Source organism: Lipomyces arxii (genome assembly GCF_038497795.1).
Source record: "Lipomyces arxii strain Phaff 12-163 unplaced genomic scaffold V1512scaffold_1, whole genome shotgun sequence".
Classification (NCBI taxonomy): Eukaryota; Fungi; Ascomycota; class Lipomycetes; order Lipomycetales; family Lipomycetaceae; genus Lipomyces; species Lipomyces arxii.
Genome location: NW_027117700.1, coordinates 1,412,507 through 1,428,480, shown reverse-complemented (window position 1 = coordinate 1,428,480; position 15,974 = coordinate 1,412,507). Strand labels below are relative to the sequence as shown.

At 43.4% G+C, this 15,974-nt stretch overlaps 6 protein-coding genes across 6 annotated transcripts; 3 read left to right on the top strand and 3 right to left on the bottom strand.

Annotated features, from left to right (window-relative positions):
- Positions 1-177: 177 nt before the first annotated feature.
- V1512DRAFT_219536 (HSP20-like chaperone) lies at positions 178-1,231 on the top strand. Its single transcript, XM_066913663.1, has one exon. The coding sequence runs from the start codon at positions 447-449 to the stop codon at positions 1,074-1,076; it is 630 nt and encodes a 209-aa protein (XP_066774607.1). The 5' UTR covers positions 178-446; the 3' UTR covers positions 1,077-1,231.
- Positions 1,232-1,595: 364 nt separating this feature from the next.
- V1512DRAFT_269395 (uncharacterized protein) lies at positions 1,596-2,558 on the top strand (the record flags this gene model as incomplete). Its single annotated transcript, XM_066917567.1, has 6 exons — positions 1,596-1,641; positions 1,702-1,861; positions 1,912-2,168; positions 2,217-2,327; positions 2,381-2,484; positions 2,532-2,558. The coding sequence occupies 6 exons, from the start codon at positions 1,596-1,598 to the stop codon at positions 2,556-2,558; spliced, it is 705 nt and encodes a 234-aa protein (XP_066774606.1).
- Positions 2,559-3,363: 805 nt separating this feature from the next.
- On the bottom strand, positions 3,364-9,154 carry V1512DRAFT_245311 (uncharacterized protein; the record flags this gene model as incomplete). Its single annotated transcript, XM_066914367.1, has 7 exons — positions 3,364-3,730; positions 3,776-3,881; positions 3,933-4,238; positions 4,285-7,222; positions 7,270-7,907; positions 7,953-8,366; positions 8,416-9,154. The coding sequence occupies 7 exons, from the start codon at positions 9,152-9,154 to the stop codon at positions 3,364-3,366; spliced, it is 5,508 nt and encodes a 1,835-aa protein (XP_066774605.1).
- Positions 9,155-9,868: 714 nt separating this feature from the next.
- V1512DRAFT_232990 (Brix domain-containing protein) lies at positions 9,869-11,343 on the top strand. The gene is made up of 3 exons (XM_066914026.1): positions 9,869-9,922; positions 9,976-10,137; positions 10,184-11,343. Exons 1-3 carry the CDS (start codon positions 9,908-9,910, stop codon positions 11,222-11,224), a joined length of 1,218 nt encoding a protein of 405 aa, XP_066774604.1. The 5' UTR covers positions 9,869-9,907; the 3' UTR covers positions 11,225-11,343.
- A 31-nt stretch (positions 11,344-11,374) lies between these two features.
- On the bottom strand, positions 11,375-13,950 carry V1512DRAFT_289026 (quinon protein alcohol dehydrogenase-like superfamily). The gene is made up of 3 exons (XM_066918158.1): positions 13,552-13,950; positions 12,451-13,503; positions 11,375-12,403 (listed from the first exon to the last, which is right to left on the bottom strand). Exons 1-3 carry the CDS (start codon positions 13,729-13,731, stop codon positions 11,588-11,590), a joined length of 2,049 nt encoding a protein of 682 aa, XP_066774603.1. The 5' UTR covers positions 13,732-13,950; the 3' UTR covers positions 11,375-11,587.
- Positions 13,951-14,083: 133 nt separating this feature from the next.
- V1512DRAFT_289025 (t-SNARE) lies at positions 14,084-15,826 on the bottom strand. Its single transcript, XM_066918157.1, has 6 exons — positions 15,587-15,826; positions 15,388-15,530; positions 14,901-15,313; positions 14,772-14,848; positions 14,436-14,718; positions 14,084-14,385 (listed from the first exon to the last, which is right to left on the bottom strand). Exons 2-6 carry the CDS (start codon positions 15,411-15,413, stop codon positions 14,330-14,332), a joined length of 855 nt encoding a protein of 284 aa, XP_066774602.1. The 5' UTR covers positions 15,414-15,530; positions 15,587-15,826; the 3' UTR covers positions 14,084-14,329.
- Between the last annotated feature and the right edge of the window lie 148 nt (positions 15,827-15,974).

Below are 15,974 nucleotides of genomic sequence, written 5' to 3'. Positions count from 1 at the left end.
AGTCCGTCCTGTCATACCAATATAGTTAGTCAAAGCCGCATGAGCCGCACATACGTCACAATAGAAGGTTTCAGGGGCTTCGAGAAAGTTTAAGAGCAATCGACGTGCGGCGCTTAACTGTGTCGCCATCCAAAAAGCTTCTCGACGCTACTGCAATCTTCTTCACCACCTTTTCCACCCGCCTCCGTTTACACTCTGTCAGCAACCCACTTTAAGCTTTCGTTGCCGTTCCAAAGTGAATGTGAACACTATACGGCTTGATTATGAATCTCTTCGTTTTCTGTACTCTCTGTCAGCAAAGGACGCGTGGCCTTCTGCTCTTCTGTATATAAAAAGCTGCTACTTTTCCTGTCTACTGTTTTAATTATTGTCTCTCTCTCTATCTGTATCTGACATTGTTTTTTGATACTCTAAATCTCAAATATCTAAGCTTCAATTTATACAACATGCCTGCTTTCACTGTTCATCCTTCATTCGCCAACATTTTTAATGGTGAGGTACCAATGTTAGACATCTTCGATGTCATCAATGATCAGCTTGCTTGGAAGGCCACAGGTGGTGGTTCTTCTTCGTCAAAGTGTCCAGCTGCAAACACGACTTGTTCATCCGGCACCGTAAAGCCTGCAAAGAGAGAGCGCGTTTTTGTCCCCGCTATTGATTTCTTTGACGCTGAGAAATCGTTTGTCATCCACGCCTCAGTCCCTGGTGCTACGTCAAATGCAATATCGGTTGACTACGAGCCGAAGTCGAACGAGGTTGTTCTGACCGGCGAGGTTAGACGTCCTGGTTTCTTCGCTGAATCTGAACGCGCCCTAGATTCGCTCAGGATCAGCGAGCGACATATTGGCAAGTTTGAACGCCGTGTGCGCTTGCCATCTTCTGCCAAAGTTGTTCCAGACAGCATCACAGCCCGATTGACTAATGGTGTGTTGGAAGTCACTGTGCCAAAGGTCCCAGAACAACCATCGCGAAAGATCACGATTGAGACGGTCTCTAATCCAGCAGACGACTGGGTTGATGCCTTTGGTGAAGACTCATCTAGCTCTGAGTCAATTGAGCCAGAGAAACTAGATTAAACTACTGTTGCTGAGTTGAGGCCATGGTTGCTACTGGGTTCGTCCAGGTGTAAGCAAGTTTTCAGGAATTTGGTCAGGTTATAAGGTTTTTGGATAAGTTTACTGTCTGGCTGTTTGATTTCACTTTTGTAGTAATAGTATAATAAATACAAGAATTCTTACTTTAAAGTGACTGTGCGTAGATTGCTGTATTTCATTATCGTAATACAGTTGGTAACCGATGCTCATACGACTTATTGAAATGCTACAGATAACCTTATAAAATACAGAAAATCATTTATTAATATTTATATTATAAAATATAGAAAACAAGTCACATGCTGCCAATTCAATCGGCGAAATGAACAATGCAGTTCATGAATATAAAAGTAAAATGTGTCAACCCGCATAGCCCATACGGTGGATATCTCAAGAAATTAAAAGTTTATTAAATCATCACTCTTTACCGTCAGCCACACGCATATCTATTTAAATAACCCACACAGTCTTGGACATCGTCATTTCATATTATTGAACATAATGTCCAAACCAACTTACATGATTACTGGAGCCGCGCAAGGTCTTGGTATGTTGGTCGACCAAACCGAAACCGAATGCAGACGTGAATGCTAACTGTACATTTAAGGCTATGAAATGGTCAGACAGCTTGTCGAGTCGGATGTTGCCAATGTCATTGCTGTCGTCCGACCGAGTTCAAAGATAGAGAATCTTAAGAAGATCGTTGCAAAAAGCCCCGATGCTAAGATTGTCACATTTGATGCTTCGGACCGAGCCGCCATTCATGCGTTAGTTTTCTTCCTTATTGGAACATGCCATCGATTCTAACTTCGTATAGTGGTCTAGAGCTGTTGAAGGCTGAGGGCGTCGACAAGATCGACGTACTGATCAACAATGCCGCTATGAGTCAGCACGCCCCCATGAAGTCGACGTCCGACTCTGTGTTCTTAGATGTTCTCAAAACCAATATCTACGGACCACAGGCTGTTATTTCAGAGTTCCTTCCATTGGTTGCGGCTAGCTCTAAGAAAGTTATTGTGACCGTTTCTAGCAGCTTGGCCAGTATTTCAATGAACAGCGGTTATGCTACCGGAGGTGTGACAACACCGCAGTGATCTACAAATACAGGCTAATGACGTTTAGCATACAATATTAGCAAAGCTGGCGTGAATATGCTTATGAAGCAGTATTCCAATGAAGAAGCCAGTACCGGTGTGATTTTCGTTGCCATTGATCCTGGTTGGGTCAAGACTGGTACGTCAGATCAGAATACTTGTTTACACAATAGTCACTAATATTGCACGCAGAAATGGGTGGAGCTGATGCAGACCTTTTGCCTGTCGAAAGTATTACCCCGTTTTTGAAGACGGTGGACGGTCTCACCATCAAGGATAGCGGCAGGTTTATGGACGTATGTATTATTGATTTTTTTAACTTTATCAGTACTAACACTAGCAGCGCTTTGGAAAAACGGTTGCATATTAAAAAAACTTCTTGCACTTAGTTTGAAATGCTGAGGTGAAGCGGGCAATTCGAAGTACTATTAAACCTAAATAAAATAAGTTAACGTTAGGGTACATGCTTGTTTCTGATAAGCTTTCTGGGGTACGATGCTAAATCTTTCGTAGACATTATATGTCGTTATCATGGATAGCTTCTTCAATCTTTTGATGATGACGGCCTCGTACCGACGCATCTGAAAATTGCATTTGCCAGTGATATATAAAGGCAGACTGTATGCATTAGACTTGGGTGGAGCTGCTGCATCTCTTACACCACTTCAGAGTATTACCCCGAAGACAGTAGCTGGACTTTCCCACGAAGACAACGGCAGATATATCAACTTGCACTGTCATCGTATAGCACAAACAGCGCTTTGGATAACTATCGCCTAGTAAGAAATGGATGCACTACGGCTACATCAACTAGTCTCACTACCAATGACTGTTGATGTTTTGAACTACGGTTGTAAGGGATAGAGACAAGATAGAATGAGACAAAACAAACTCTACTCAGCGCCAGCGCCAAAGATCGAAGGTAAAATAGAATGTGCAAAACAGAGCAACCTGCTCTCATTTTGCTGAAAACCAAATAATATGCATAACAAACGTAGTAAAATAAAGTTTTGGCGGAAATCCTGCCTCTATAAATACAGCCGTGAAATCGTGAATAAAGCCAATAAAATCAAACATAAAAAACGGTATTGTGCGTGACAAAATGATTTTTTCGTAAAACTCATTAAAATATTAAAAATGTGATTGCTACGCTTTATGCGTCAACTCTTGCAAAATCAAAAAACTGGAACCTCTTGAAAACTCTCTCGTTTTGTCGGACTGGCGTTTCCGGAACTCATGTAATTCACTCGGTTCTTTGAGCTATGAGCTGACGGAACAGGAGATGGCAGCGAGGAATCCAAATCTGTGAGATCGAAACTTTGCGTCGTACTTATACTCAGCGCTTGTCGCGACGGCGTCCCTGGTAGAAATCCGCTAACGAAAATTTGTTCCTGGTTTGTGATCATCGTTCTCAGCATTGTCTGAAGAGCGCCAAGGTCCGAAGACATAGATAAAGTACTGCCGGCGGGTAACAAACTCATCGAAAATACAATTGCGAGATTGACAGCGTGCATCTTGTTCACGTCCCCATGTTCCGCAATCCTGTCCTTATTAATACTCAAAATGCATGTCTCACAAACAACTCACAAAGAAAGATGTCCAATTATCCGCTTGAGAAGATAGTAATTGCTTGGAGGCAGCTTTTGGACAGTACTTGCAAACCCATCAACCTGATCATTCTCATCCGCAAGTTCTACAAACCTTGTCAGCAACGTCGAAAAGCACTCATCAAAATTTAACATACTTGCAACCTGGGTAAAGCTGCTGAAATGCTCGTTTGTTAGAAGAGGTTCCGGCAACTCACGCAAGTAAAGCTTCAGACACCCCGCAACCGTGTTGATGTCGTACCAGCGAGAGTCATCCATATCGACCGGTTCCCCAGAATCGATCGCTCGCCTGAGCGCATTCACGCTTGCAAGCGAGCCTGGCACCCGATAAATACCGACCTCTTCAACACCTCTGGTTTCGATTTCAGTCAGCAAGATGTCCACGGCTGACGGCACCAATGTGTCTTCTCGCTTGCACACCATTGAAATCGGGACACCAAATACTACAACATGTCAACCAGGTTGCTTGAATACATAAATCTTGCTTACCACTACTGGCACTCGGGACTGCTCTTGTCGAATCCAGCTTCTCGAGGTGAGCAGATCGTACGGCCGAGCAGACTCGAACCCAGTCGTCCAGTTCCTCATCTGTTGTTGCCTGAAACAGCAGCTCGGTCGCGTCCTCACAAACAATCTTGAACACGCCCATGCCAATCATGTCGTCAGGAATGGTCGTGACTGCACTCGCCAGATTGATCGACAATGTCGGCCGGTGTTTCGACTCAACGGACGACACTTCTGGCAACTCCATCGGTGACACAGACCGATCAGACAGTACCGGTGACATATTTGACGAAAATGCCATTGACAATGGTCGCACAGCGCGTAGTAGCCCACCAAATCGGGAAGATTTGTGTGCTTTTTTATCAAGATTCGATATCGGGAGTCTGCCTCCACGACTGTAGGAGTTGCGTAAAGCGTCTCGTGTTTGTCGTTCGACTAACTCCTTTTGCACACCGTCTCGTCTGACTTTCTCTTGCTCTAGAGAAATCAAACCTTGAAACGCGCGCAACCCTTTTGCATTTTTCAAACTCAAATCTTTCAGCTCCTTAGCAGCTGCCTCTTTAACTTGCCGCTTGTCGAACCGGGCAGCAATCTCGGACGACAGTAAAAATGCGGCAGGGTTCTCTGACTCAATTATGACGTCTGCCGACTTCATGTCCAGAACTTTGCTCAAGAAGTTGTAGATGTAGCGCTGCTTGTCAAAATTTATCATCACTTGACTCTCAACAGACATGTTTGGAACGTAGCATACAATCTCGAAGATACGCTCAAAAATCCAGCCCATGCAAGGCGTCAACGGCTCGACCGCAAAAGACGGCTCACTGTTAAATGGCAACGAAGGAATAATTTCTTCAAGAAAATTAACCTGCTGTAGGTTTTTGCCAACCACATGAGCTGCTTTGATCCATGCAGCAGTATACTGCCGACTTTCCGGTCGAACGATTGCTGCAGCGATTGCACTCTCAACCAGTGACGGAATCGGTAACACTTTACCTCGCTCGGTCTCGTCCGTAGAACTCAGTTGCTGTCCAAACTCGGCAACGCTCATTCGAATTCGGCTATGCGAAATGCACTGCAGCAAAGTAGCCATCCGTTTAACTCTCGCAGACTTCTTTAGGGCCGGATCGGCTATATGAAGCACGAGCCAAGACACCAGATTCATGCGCAAAGCAAACAAATTCTTTACCGGCTTTGGAAGCAACGAAACCATAAGCTCGTCGGATTTAAAGCAGTAGAGCGATGAACAAAACGCGAATATGTCTTGGATGACAACGTCGTCGTCTGCAGTCATCGGGCTGACCTTGTTGTTGAACATTTTCAGCGGATCCACGGTCTGCGTCTCGAAAATCTCAAACACAGCCAGCCAATCGGTCAGCTGGATCTGTTTGAAAACGTAGCCTATAACTTGGTCGACCACATCGCAGAAGCGCTGGATGCCGATTGACGATGAGTCAGGAAACCGTAACGATGAGGCAGAGTTCGAGGGTAAGACAGGCCAACGTGAAACCTCCACCGGCCGATACGATCTTCTCACGAACGACTTCCTTAGTTTTCGAGACAGCGTTTCAATAGTCTCGGCATACCCAATCAATCCGGATCCTCGAAAGGGCTTTTCGCACCATGCGTCAGCCTCATGGTTAATAAGACGCAAAAAATCCACAAACGATTCGCGTAAATTCAGTTCACTGACGAGATCTGAATAATGTTCTGATACCCAAACGTTGAGAGCTTCAAGAATTCCAACATGAACTTTAGCTATGAAAGTCCAGTCACAATCGTGATCGTCAACCTCGCCATAAAAGTTCCAATCCGGGAACATATTCGTTGTTGTGGCCGAAGTTTGCAAAACCGCCGACGCGTTTCGCGCACCTATAAACCGTCTTCGCAAACATTCCAACAACTGTGTCGGGGTGCTAAAGTTTTTGTATGTCGCGAAGAAAGTGGCTGTGTAAATATCCATATCTGTTCTCAAAGATGTCTGGTCGTGCTTGGACAGCGAACCCATATCCTCTAATTTAATATGTGATCCGAAATCCTCCACTCCGAGCACGAGAATGTCGACTAACCGATCAAACGTACCGCTTCGCGCCACAACGTTGACTACTAATGGCAAAGAATTGCGGTACTCAGCAAACTGACTTTCTATGGCCGACGGCTGGAACTGAGCAGAAAGTCTTCTTGAACCAGTGCTAATCCGCTTAGAGGGATTTTCGATGATGACACTAGAAAGACGTGATGATCTTTTGGTGTCTTCTTTAAATGATTTGAGCACAAGATTGTTACCCACATGATAAAAACTGACACCAACGTTTAGAATGTCACGAACACTTCGGACCAAAAAATGACCTTCCGGAAAAGCAATCACTCTGTTCCGACTGATTGCATCCAAGTCAGAGAAGCCCGTAATCTGAATACCAGCCCTAGATGGAGGAAACGAACTAGCTCGTCTCAATTGTCTCGTATCTGATGGCGCCTTTTCTTGCGGCAGCTGAGCTACAAGTCGCTCAAACGACGGTTTGGGCTTTAACGTTGAGTTTGACTTGCGATGGTGTAGGCCACCTGCTTCGAGAAGGTCCTTTTGAGCAAAAAGCTTATAGGATGGTACCACGTCAGTAAACAAGATAGAACTGTAGGAGCCGTTTGATAACGGAGACTTCTGAGAACTGTAGAATGGCGCATACTGCCCAATTGAAGCTGGTTCGTAGTTCAATGACATCTCCATCAAAGCCAAAGCATTTAGAGGAGGTGCAGACATATGCCACGCATACAATGAATAGAGGCATTCTTGCAGAGCAGAAATAGGTGGCTCTAGCGGAGGCATATGCTCTTGATTTTCAACTGTGGAAATATAGGTATTCCAACGCTCTAAAGTTTGTTGGATCCGTAAAAGCTCTTGGCGAGATTCATATATTGCAATGTTATCCTGGTTAAAAGTCAGCTTCGATCTTTCATTTTGCCAAACCTATTCACCTTGTTTATATCCGCCATACTCTCCTGACATTGAACGCCGACGTCGCCAAAGTATGGCACAACCCAGTCTTTACTATAAGTTTTGCCAATCCCGTCTGGCGCTAAGATATGTGAGCTTTCGCTGCGCACCTCTTGCTGGCCAAAGACGCTACGACGATCGACATCGAATATAACAGGGGCCCACTCGCGGTTAATCATGTCAATCAGCTCAAGAGAAGCCAGAGACCATACGGCTTCTAATCGGCAGATTGCGGGCGAGCATACGATGGTCGCAATTGAAAGCCAGCCAACCATATCTCCTCGTTGTTTCAAAATATTTCCTAGAAGAATCCAACGCGACAGCAAGTTGCAAACAAACGAAGGGCTAGTTACGCCAGAAGAAGTACTAGTGAATATTTGTCTAGCCAAAGTTGCGCCAAGAAAATGTGAAAATGCGCTGTTTGATACCAGTGGGTTGTTCAATGTGAACAAATATTTTGACCCGTAGAACAGTGAAAAATCGTTAAGTGGGTTCCAATTATGAAATATTTTTAAATCAAACACGTGAATTTGCGCTGCAAACAGGTCGAGATCAACATGCAGAAAACCATCCACCGTGAGGCCGGGCCTATATTCAGAGTACATAGGATTCTGAGCATCTAAAGCATTAATCTTAAAAAGAAACAAAAAGTTGGACAACTCACCAGTGGTTGCATGATGTTTGCGCGTAGAGGTTAAACAAGATTTCTTAGTTGTCATGTTATGCGCAACAGCATCCTTTTGTTTGTCATCCAAAAACTCAAGCATGCGTGTCAATATCGGGTAGATAGAGTCATCAAGAAGCATCGAGCCCAACTTGTCTGCAATTGACGACAGAACAAACGCCAGCCGATCAGACGACACACCCACTGAAGCAACTTTGCAAAGCATACCAAACGCTTCTGAAGCGTCTGCCCAGAGGGGGAGTAACAAGATCGCGTCATGCACAAATGCAAGATCATCGCCAAAGAGCATTTCATGGCAAATTGCTTCGATCGATCCTGATATTATCTCGCCATTGGCGTCAATAACTAGATCTGGATGTTTCGACGACCCAGTGTAAGTCACATCAGCTAAAACTAGAACAGTCAGCCTCTCGTACAGATTGCCAGTAAACAGCAAACCTACCGGGTTGTGATGCATTTGATTTTCCGTAAGATCCGGAAAAATCAAACGACTTTACACCCAAGTCCGAAGGTGGCTTGTACAGGTGTAACTGATTTTCACGTAAGACTGCGCGTTGGAGTTTCCAAGTCAACGACTTAAGACCAGATCCTTTTTTGGGGTCACTGTCGTGCTTATTCAACCAGCCTTGTTTGACACTAAGTTTAGAAGGACTTGTTCTTAAGTCTTGTCTTGAAGACAAGTTGCGAGAACTAAATGTGGTCTTGAAAGATTCGGTTGGACTATACTCGAAATTCGTCTGTAAATCTCTTGTTGTAGGAGATCGTGCAAAAAAAGCAATGTCGTTCATTGATCTTGAAATACTCATATGGTGAGAACCTACTGAATCCACGCTGCGTGAAAGCTGTTCTGGCATCGGAAACGAAGTTACTAAAGGACTAGTAGGTGAGGGAGCGACATGATTGACACTCGGTGACGAAGTCATGGAACCTGAACTTCCATTCGATCCCTGACTGTCATCCGTGCCGTTCTCCTTCTTATGTTTGAACAATCTGAGTGGTTTACTGGGTCGCGTCGTAGCCTCATCATCGACTGAGTTTGAACGCGATCCCGGAAGAGGTAGATGAGAAGAAGATGCGGACAGAAGGTGAGATTGAGAGTCAAAAGTGGCCTGACTGCCTAATCCTGCATATGAACGCTGGCCATTCGACGACTGTTTTGATGAAGGAACGCCCCACTTCATGATCAATCTTTTGTTCCGAGGCGGAAGGAACAATCCCTCGGGAATTTGTGTATAAGGAGTGACTGGAAACTCAAAAGAAGTAAGGTAAAATTGACCAATTTAGCATCAAGCTACAATAGTAAAAACAGTTAGTAAAAGTGTTGATATTTGCTGAATTGTAGTAACGCGTATTGAGTATAGTGAATTAAGGAGACTCTTTGGTAGTACAAATCAGAATAGATCAACGTACCTAATTTGTATGAATGATGATCTCTAGAGTGCACAAATACTTATCAGCACCTTTTTCCTACAAACAAAAATAAACCAGAATAAAAAATAATAATGAGTGTGAAAATGGAGAGATTAGTGAGGGAGGAGTGAAAGGCAACGGGTTTATTTTAGTGTGTGTTGTCAAAAGGGCCTCCTGTGTTTAGTGTTACGCGTCGACTCAACGCGCCCTTTACACGCAAAACCACTGCAAACTTCAACTCATTACATTTTAATTTAGAAAAGTATTATAAGTTAATAAATGAAGTATGTCATTTTATATAAAAACAGCAGTTTGTTATACAAATCATATAATAAATAACACAGTTTTCGCCCTTATTATGGAATACATTATGCAGCTATTGATCAGTATATTACCCGTATTTATTTTACCACAATAACAACAGCTCCTCGGGATAACCCCTGAAAATTTCAAAAATTTTTGTGAAATTCCCAACTGTGAATTCTGTGAAAACTCTAGAAATCTTTGAGATTTGTTAAATAACAATGGCGAAGCGCAGAGTACGTTTGAAAGTGCAGTAAAATATTGAAATGTAACTGACATTTAATTTTAGCAAAAGAAAAGGACCCATGTTCCTCAGCCTAATCCAGCAGAGACTGGTATTCCACAGTCGATGGTCTTAAGAATAGGCGGATCTGGTGTTGGTGTTAGTTTATCACAGCTAGTTCAAGATGTTAGAATGGTTATGCAGCCTCATACTGCAGTCAAACTTAGAGTGAGTGTATTATCGCTATTCCAGTAGTCACGTATTGACATACCAGGAACGTAAAGCAAACAAGTTGAGAGACTACGTATCTATGGCAGGCCCATTAGGTGTGTCCCATCTACTCATGTTCTCAAAAACGCAATCAGATGAGACTTCTCTTCGTATTGCGCATACTCCTCGAGGACCTACAATTCACTTTCGCGTGTTGAGCTACAGTCTTTGTAAAGATCTTCGTCGAGTCCAGCGGCATCCGAGAACTCCTGGCTCAGAGCTGTTGACTCCTCCGTTGCTTGTGCTGAACGGATTCGCTGCACCAGACACAGCCGACACTGCAACCTCAAAAGCCCATTTGACGCTCATGACTTCAATGTTTCAAAATATGTTCCCTACCATCACTGCATCTGCCTCTGCTCTCAAACAGATCAAACGTGTCATGATGGTTAACTTTGATCAAGCTACCGGCGTACTTGACATTAGACATTACTTGATCTCCACAAAGTCACTCACGAAGTTGTCGAGGATACGAGTGAAAAAGGAAGAACCTGAAATCAAGTCTGAGGACGACGAACCGGAAATCAAGTCTGAGTCTGATGAAGAAATTAACGACCGAGATTTTGCAAATTTTGACTCAGATGATGATCATATTGAACAAGACGACGATGACGAAGATGACGATGAGGACGAAGACCAAGACAAAATGCTGCCTTATGGCGGGTCAAGCGCAGCTCGTTTGAAGCTGCAGAAATTGCTCGCGTCCAAGAATAGATTGTCGAAGCACCTTCCCCGGTTGGGCAAGTCAAATGATATTGCTGATTTTCTATTGAAAGACGATGCAGGCGAGATGAGCGCGCTCACATCCGAGTCAGAGGCCGAAGAAGACGACATGTTTGACGGCTCTGTCCTGAACAATCAAAAGTCAAACGTCCCTGGTGGCCAAAAGAAAGCAGTAAAGCTGATTGAGATTGGACCGCGCATGAGGTTGAAGTTGATTAAGATTCAAGAAGGTGTCTGCGAAGGAGACGTGCTTTACCACGCATTCCAAAACCGGGCCAAAAAGTCTGGCTCAGCAAAGAGAAAACGTAAACCAAAGGTATAGAGCTGTGGTTTTAAAAAGTCGGATAGTTAATATTTTTTGATGATTAAAAAATATTGCACAATCATATCGTTAAATCAATTATTCTGTAATTTTATAAATTTTTATTTAAATTGTTTTAAATTGGTGCAACCAGGTTCTACGACACAAACCTATGAGAATAATTTTGTAAATTTAACAATAATGATTATCTACAAGATATGGTACAACAAGTGCCAACCCAGCCAAATCACTCGGCAAGGCAGAGCAACAAATGCAGAAGCTATGCAACAAAATCCTAACTCTACTCCCAAAAAATCATAAACCCAAGTTGAAAAGAATAGATTTCCCAAATTAATGGGCTGTCCCATTTTTGTCAAGCTCATATTATTTTTCCAATTTATTCAAAACTTTTGACTTTTTTGTTCTTGATGTTTTTTCCATCGCAATCCCGTTATGCTTCCGCTTCGGGATCCGGAAAACAGGAATATCAGCGCCCATGTCGACCTTAGCGACCCAGCTGGCACCCCACATGTATGCATGGTCCGGTGATTCGACATCAATGTACATGCCACTGCACTTGTCAATCAATCGGTTAAATTCTCTAGGCAAAACTGACATGTTTCGTCGAGACCAGTCAGTCAAACCTTGTTCTTGGACTGAAAACTGCAAAATGTGCATCTGCGACGTGACAATGATGAGCGAGTCGTTATCGGGAGAAAACTGCAACACCGAAGGCATTTCCGGAATACGGGGTAGTGTCCATAAATGAGATTGTGTAACCCAGTCATAAACCTGGACGTTTCCTGACAACGTAGCCACTGCCAAGTACTTCCCGTCCTCGGAAAATGCAAGATTATTGATTTTATCAAGATACGACAAGCCAGATTCGAACTCTGTTCCGTCTTCATCAGCCTCACTACTTAAAGAGTATGACACCGCCTTTGGCTCATCCTGATCACTGGTTGAATACACATAGATCTCTGATTCGGCGTTCACAATCACCAAATTCTGCCCCGACGGATCAAACGCAAGTGCAGTACTACCCTGCTCGTTTAGTTCAGGCGATAAAATCTTCTTAACTTTGAACACCCTGCTCTGCTTGGATGGTATCAGAAGAAACAGCTTTGTTTCTGCGTTCGACCCAACTGCAAGATACTTCGCGTCAGGCGACAACGCAACATGGGTAATATTTTCGTCGTTCTATACAAGTTAGTAAACAAGAAATCATCGACAACACAGAAACTCACGCTCAGAGTTAAGGACGCAACCAATCTCCTGTTGTTCTTACCTTCCAATACAGAAGCATTGTCCGCTGCGCATGGAAATCTCTCAATCTCCCAAAGCTTTACTTGATTGTCTGACCAAAGCGCTATTAATTTTCGCGAACCAACATTGTGAATGCGGTGTTTCTCCGGCGGCACTGTGATTTTGCGGAACACGCCGTCAAAGAAGTTAGTGACCGAGTTGACGACGATTGATCGCTCGACACCTCCAGAAATAAGTAAATTATAATTTTGCGACTCGTAAGCTGCCATTGCACGAATATCGTGCGAGTGCAGTAACCGGCTCGACATATTTGCCCACCGGCGAAGTTTGGGATCAATGATTGAGTACTTCACGATCTTGCGGTCGATACCAGCCGAAAAAACCGTGTCTGCGGCTTCATTGCTCGCAAGGCAAAGAACGTCACCTTCATGAACTTTAAAAGTCTGTAATAGCGAGAAATGAGCGGCATCCCAAAATTTGACCGTGCCGGTAGAGTCACCAGACACAATCGTTCGTCCGTTCTTGAGGACCGCGACGGACCATACCAGCGTTTCTTCGCCTTGCGCTTTATCTACTCGCATCGTTCCAATTATCCTACCGACCGCACCTTTACTCGTAGCAACAGTACCATTAGGTTCACCGACCGCGGCAGCTGCAACTGCAGCCCATACTCTAATTCTACCGTCCACGCAGCCTCCAACAACTTGTGAGTTTCCACGCCACGCAATGCTAAGAACTCTTGACTTCTGTCGCTGTAGCAATCTTGAAAGCTCCATCGATCCAACACCGCCAGAGATATCGATGATCACAATTGATCCGTCGTCGCACCCAGCAGCAAGCTTAGATCCATCTGGTGACGCGGCCACAGACCACACAATGCCAGCATCGCAATCGTGATGATAAAGTGGTAACCCAGTTTCAAGGTTCCACTCAGTAACAACAGTAGATCCACCGATTGAGAACAGCCTTGGCTGTGAATTTGACTGCACCCATACAAGACCTTCTATAGAACGGTCCCTGCCGCCTTTCAGGGTCTAAATGTGGCGTCAATAATAAATTTACCAATAATAGCTAATACTAACAATCTCATGTATCCAATTTGCCCGTGGATTCCAGATTTCAATATCGCCATTTGCTCGGCCGACCGCCAGTCTTAACGTCTTCGGTGCTTGCTGTTCCAGAGAAACAGACGAATGACTGAAAGCCAAAGCAGTTATGGAATGTGAGATGTAATCTAGAAATCTACACCTGTGAAAGTCCATAATGTGTATAAATGCTTAATAAAGAATAACAAAAAGTGGTGGATTTGGCGGACAGTTAAATTTTTGATTCAATGCGCAGACTGATTTCACCGCCTTGAGTGTACAGAGATAATATAAAACAGTATTGGCACCTCAAGCCAAATAAACAAAAGATCTTCGCAAGAAGTTATTTCTGAACCGACAGTGTTCAAAATTGTGCAGGCTCTTGCTACACTGAACTTCTGTTTCTTCACAAAAAAATTTAAGCGCGTTGAAGAAAATTGGGAGATGTCTATATTACCCGGCCAAACAAAATTACAGTTAAACCTTAACCTTAAATATTAAAAATTGTTTTTTCTACAAAATTTATATGTATGAATAAAGAGAACAATTGATATTGTACTTTAAGAAACTGCTGTAAAAATTAACACTTTAGCTAATTTGGCATATACAAAAGAGTCTATGCCCTCCTTTATTACAGAAGCCTCAGACAAACCCACCACACATAAAAACTATGAGACACATGTTTGCACAAATAGAAAACAAAAAAATAATAGTAAAAGTTGACAAAAACTGGGAATAATACAAGTATCAAACTGACCAAATCTCGATTGTACGATTATCGTCGGCCAAAAACAGCACCAAGAACAATGGCCAAGATGATGCAGATAATGACTTAAAATGTTAGTTCACAGATTAAAGTACACGGACGTAGATTAACTTACCAACAATACCAAAGCAGATCCATCTCTTTCTCCGAGCAGACCGGGCGTGCTTTATTGCTACGCGAGTATCTTCAACACCTCTGTTGACTTCTTGCTCAACTCTCTTCATGGTGTTATCAACAGCCTGGACATCCTGTGCCTGAACTTCGACCAATTCTTCCATATCCTTGAAAAGCTGCACCAATTCTCCAAGTGTCCTCTCTATTTTCTGAATATCCTTGTGCCGATTTTGGACCTCCGTGAGCGCGGCACGAGCTTCCCCACGACGGTTAGAGTTGTAAAGCTAGAACAGTTGTTAAAACTAAGCACAATGGATGTAAAATAAAACAAGCTTACAGCCTTCGAAAAGATTTGAGTTCCGGACTCGTCTTCGATAGCAGCCTGAACTTCTTCATCGGAAGCATCAGGTCGGACTAAACAGTTAGGCGACCATTTCGATGTGACTATTCAGACCAAAAAACATACCAATTCTGTACTGTCGCTCTGCACGTTGCTTATATTTCATACTGTAGGACGCTTCAACGGTCTGATATCGCTGGATAGAGTCCATAAACGTCTTTTTGACGGCATCAGCCTGGACGCGTTTAGTTGAATCATTTCGACTTCGACCTTCGATGCTCTTAATTTTAAACTTGATGTTGTTGGAGAGTTGAGAAGTTTCTGCAACAAGAGTATCAATTTGCTTCTGATTCCACTGGTCTTGCTCAGTGTCAATCTCGTTTAAAGATCTGTTGTGCAATGATTCTATCCGAGCAACATTGTTGTCGAATTGACTGATGGCAGTTCTAATATCATCAATCTCTCCAAAGAAAGCACCCATGTCATCGTGACCATATTGTGCATTGCCATTCAAGTTCGTCATCTCATAAGACTGCCCTCTAAATGATCACATTATCAGATCGATGGTCCCAAATACGCGATGCAAAAATAAACACGACAAAAAATCACGTACCCATTTTGAGAATTATTATACGCCATATTGGCGTGTTATTATATAAATGCAAGTTATCAAAGGTTGATATAAAAATTCTGGTGATGTTTATCACAGGGAAAAGGGGGTGGGAGATGGAAGAAGGGAAGGGGGGAGACGGCGTACTACTTGTCAGTCAGGACTTAAACCGAGGTGGTATCTTATAGACAGTGATACATACAAAGCAAAGCAGTTCTATATTTAAATAGAAAGAAATAAACCAGTGAATTTGTGTATGATTCAATTAAAAGAATCAAAGAAAAACAAAGCTGAGGTTTGCGGATATGACAGGCAAAAAATGAATTTTTGTAGGAGAGCGAAGGTCGAGACGTCAGTCGTCGAGGAATAGAGAGAGTGTGAGAGAGACACGGACGCTCCCGCATGCCAGTAGTGAGTGGCTCAGGGTTTAGGAGAAAAGGCTGTCAAAAGGAACACGCGGAAAGGGTAACTTTTCACCGCATTAAGTCAATGAAGAGCCGGGTAAATTATACGTTAAAAGTTACGCTGTCACTCTCCAGTCGCATCTACGTACGTAACTATTCAATCTTTAGATTACTCGACTATTTCTG

What these genes read in the sequence shown, in the direction of transcription:
- V1512DRAFT_289025 (XM_066918157.1), bottom strand. Translation starts at nt 15,413, where the DNA reads ATGGCGTATAATAATTCTCAAAATGG. An exon ending in CTCAAATCTTTTCGAAGGCT is followed by an intron (nt 14,719 to 14,771) that starts GTAAGCTTGTTT and finishes CAACTGTTCTAG; the next exon opens with CTTTACAACTCTAACCGTCG. An exon ending in GATCTGCTTTGGTATTGTTG is followed by an intron (nt 14,386 to 14,435) that starts GTAAGTTAATCT and finishes TAACATTTTAAG; the next exon opens with TCATTATCTGCATCATCTTG.
- V1512DRAFT_219536 (XM_066913663.1), top strand. Translation starts at nt 447, where the DNA reads ATGCCTGCTTTCACTGTTCATCCTTCATTCGCCAACATTTTTAATGGT.
- V1512DRAFT_232990 (XM_066914026.1), top strand. An exon ending in ATACTGCAGTCAAACTTAGA is followed by an intron (nt 10,138 to 10,183) that starts GTGAGTGTATTA and finishes TTGACATACCAG; the next exon opens with GAACGTAAAGCAAACAAGTT.
- V1512DRAFT_289026 (XM_066918158.1), bottom strand. Translation starts at nt 13,731, where the DNA reads ATGGACTTTCACAGGTGTAGATTTCTAGATTACATCTCACATTCCATA. An exon ending in CAAATTGGATACATGAGATT is followed by an intron (nt 13,504 to 13,551) that starts GTTAGTATTAGC and finishes CGCCACATTTAG; the next exon opens with ACCCTGAAAGGCGGCAGGGA. An exon ending in TTGCGTCCTTAACTCTGAGC is followed by an intron (nt 12,404 to 12,450) that starts GTGAGTTTCTGT and finishes TAACTTGTATAG; the next exon opens with AACGACGAAAATATTACCCA.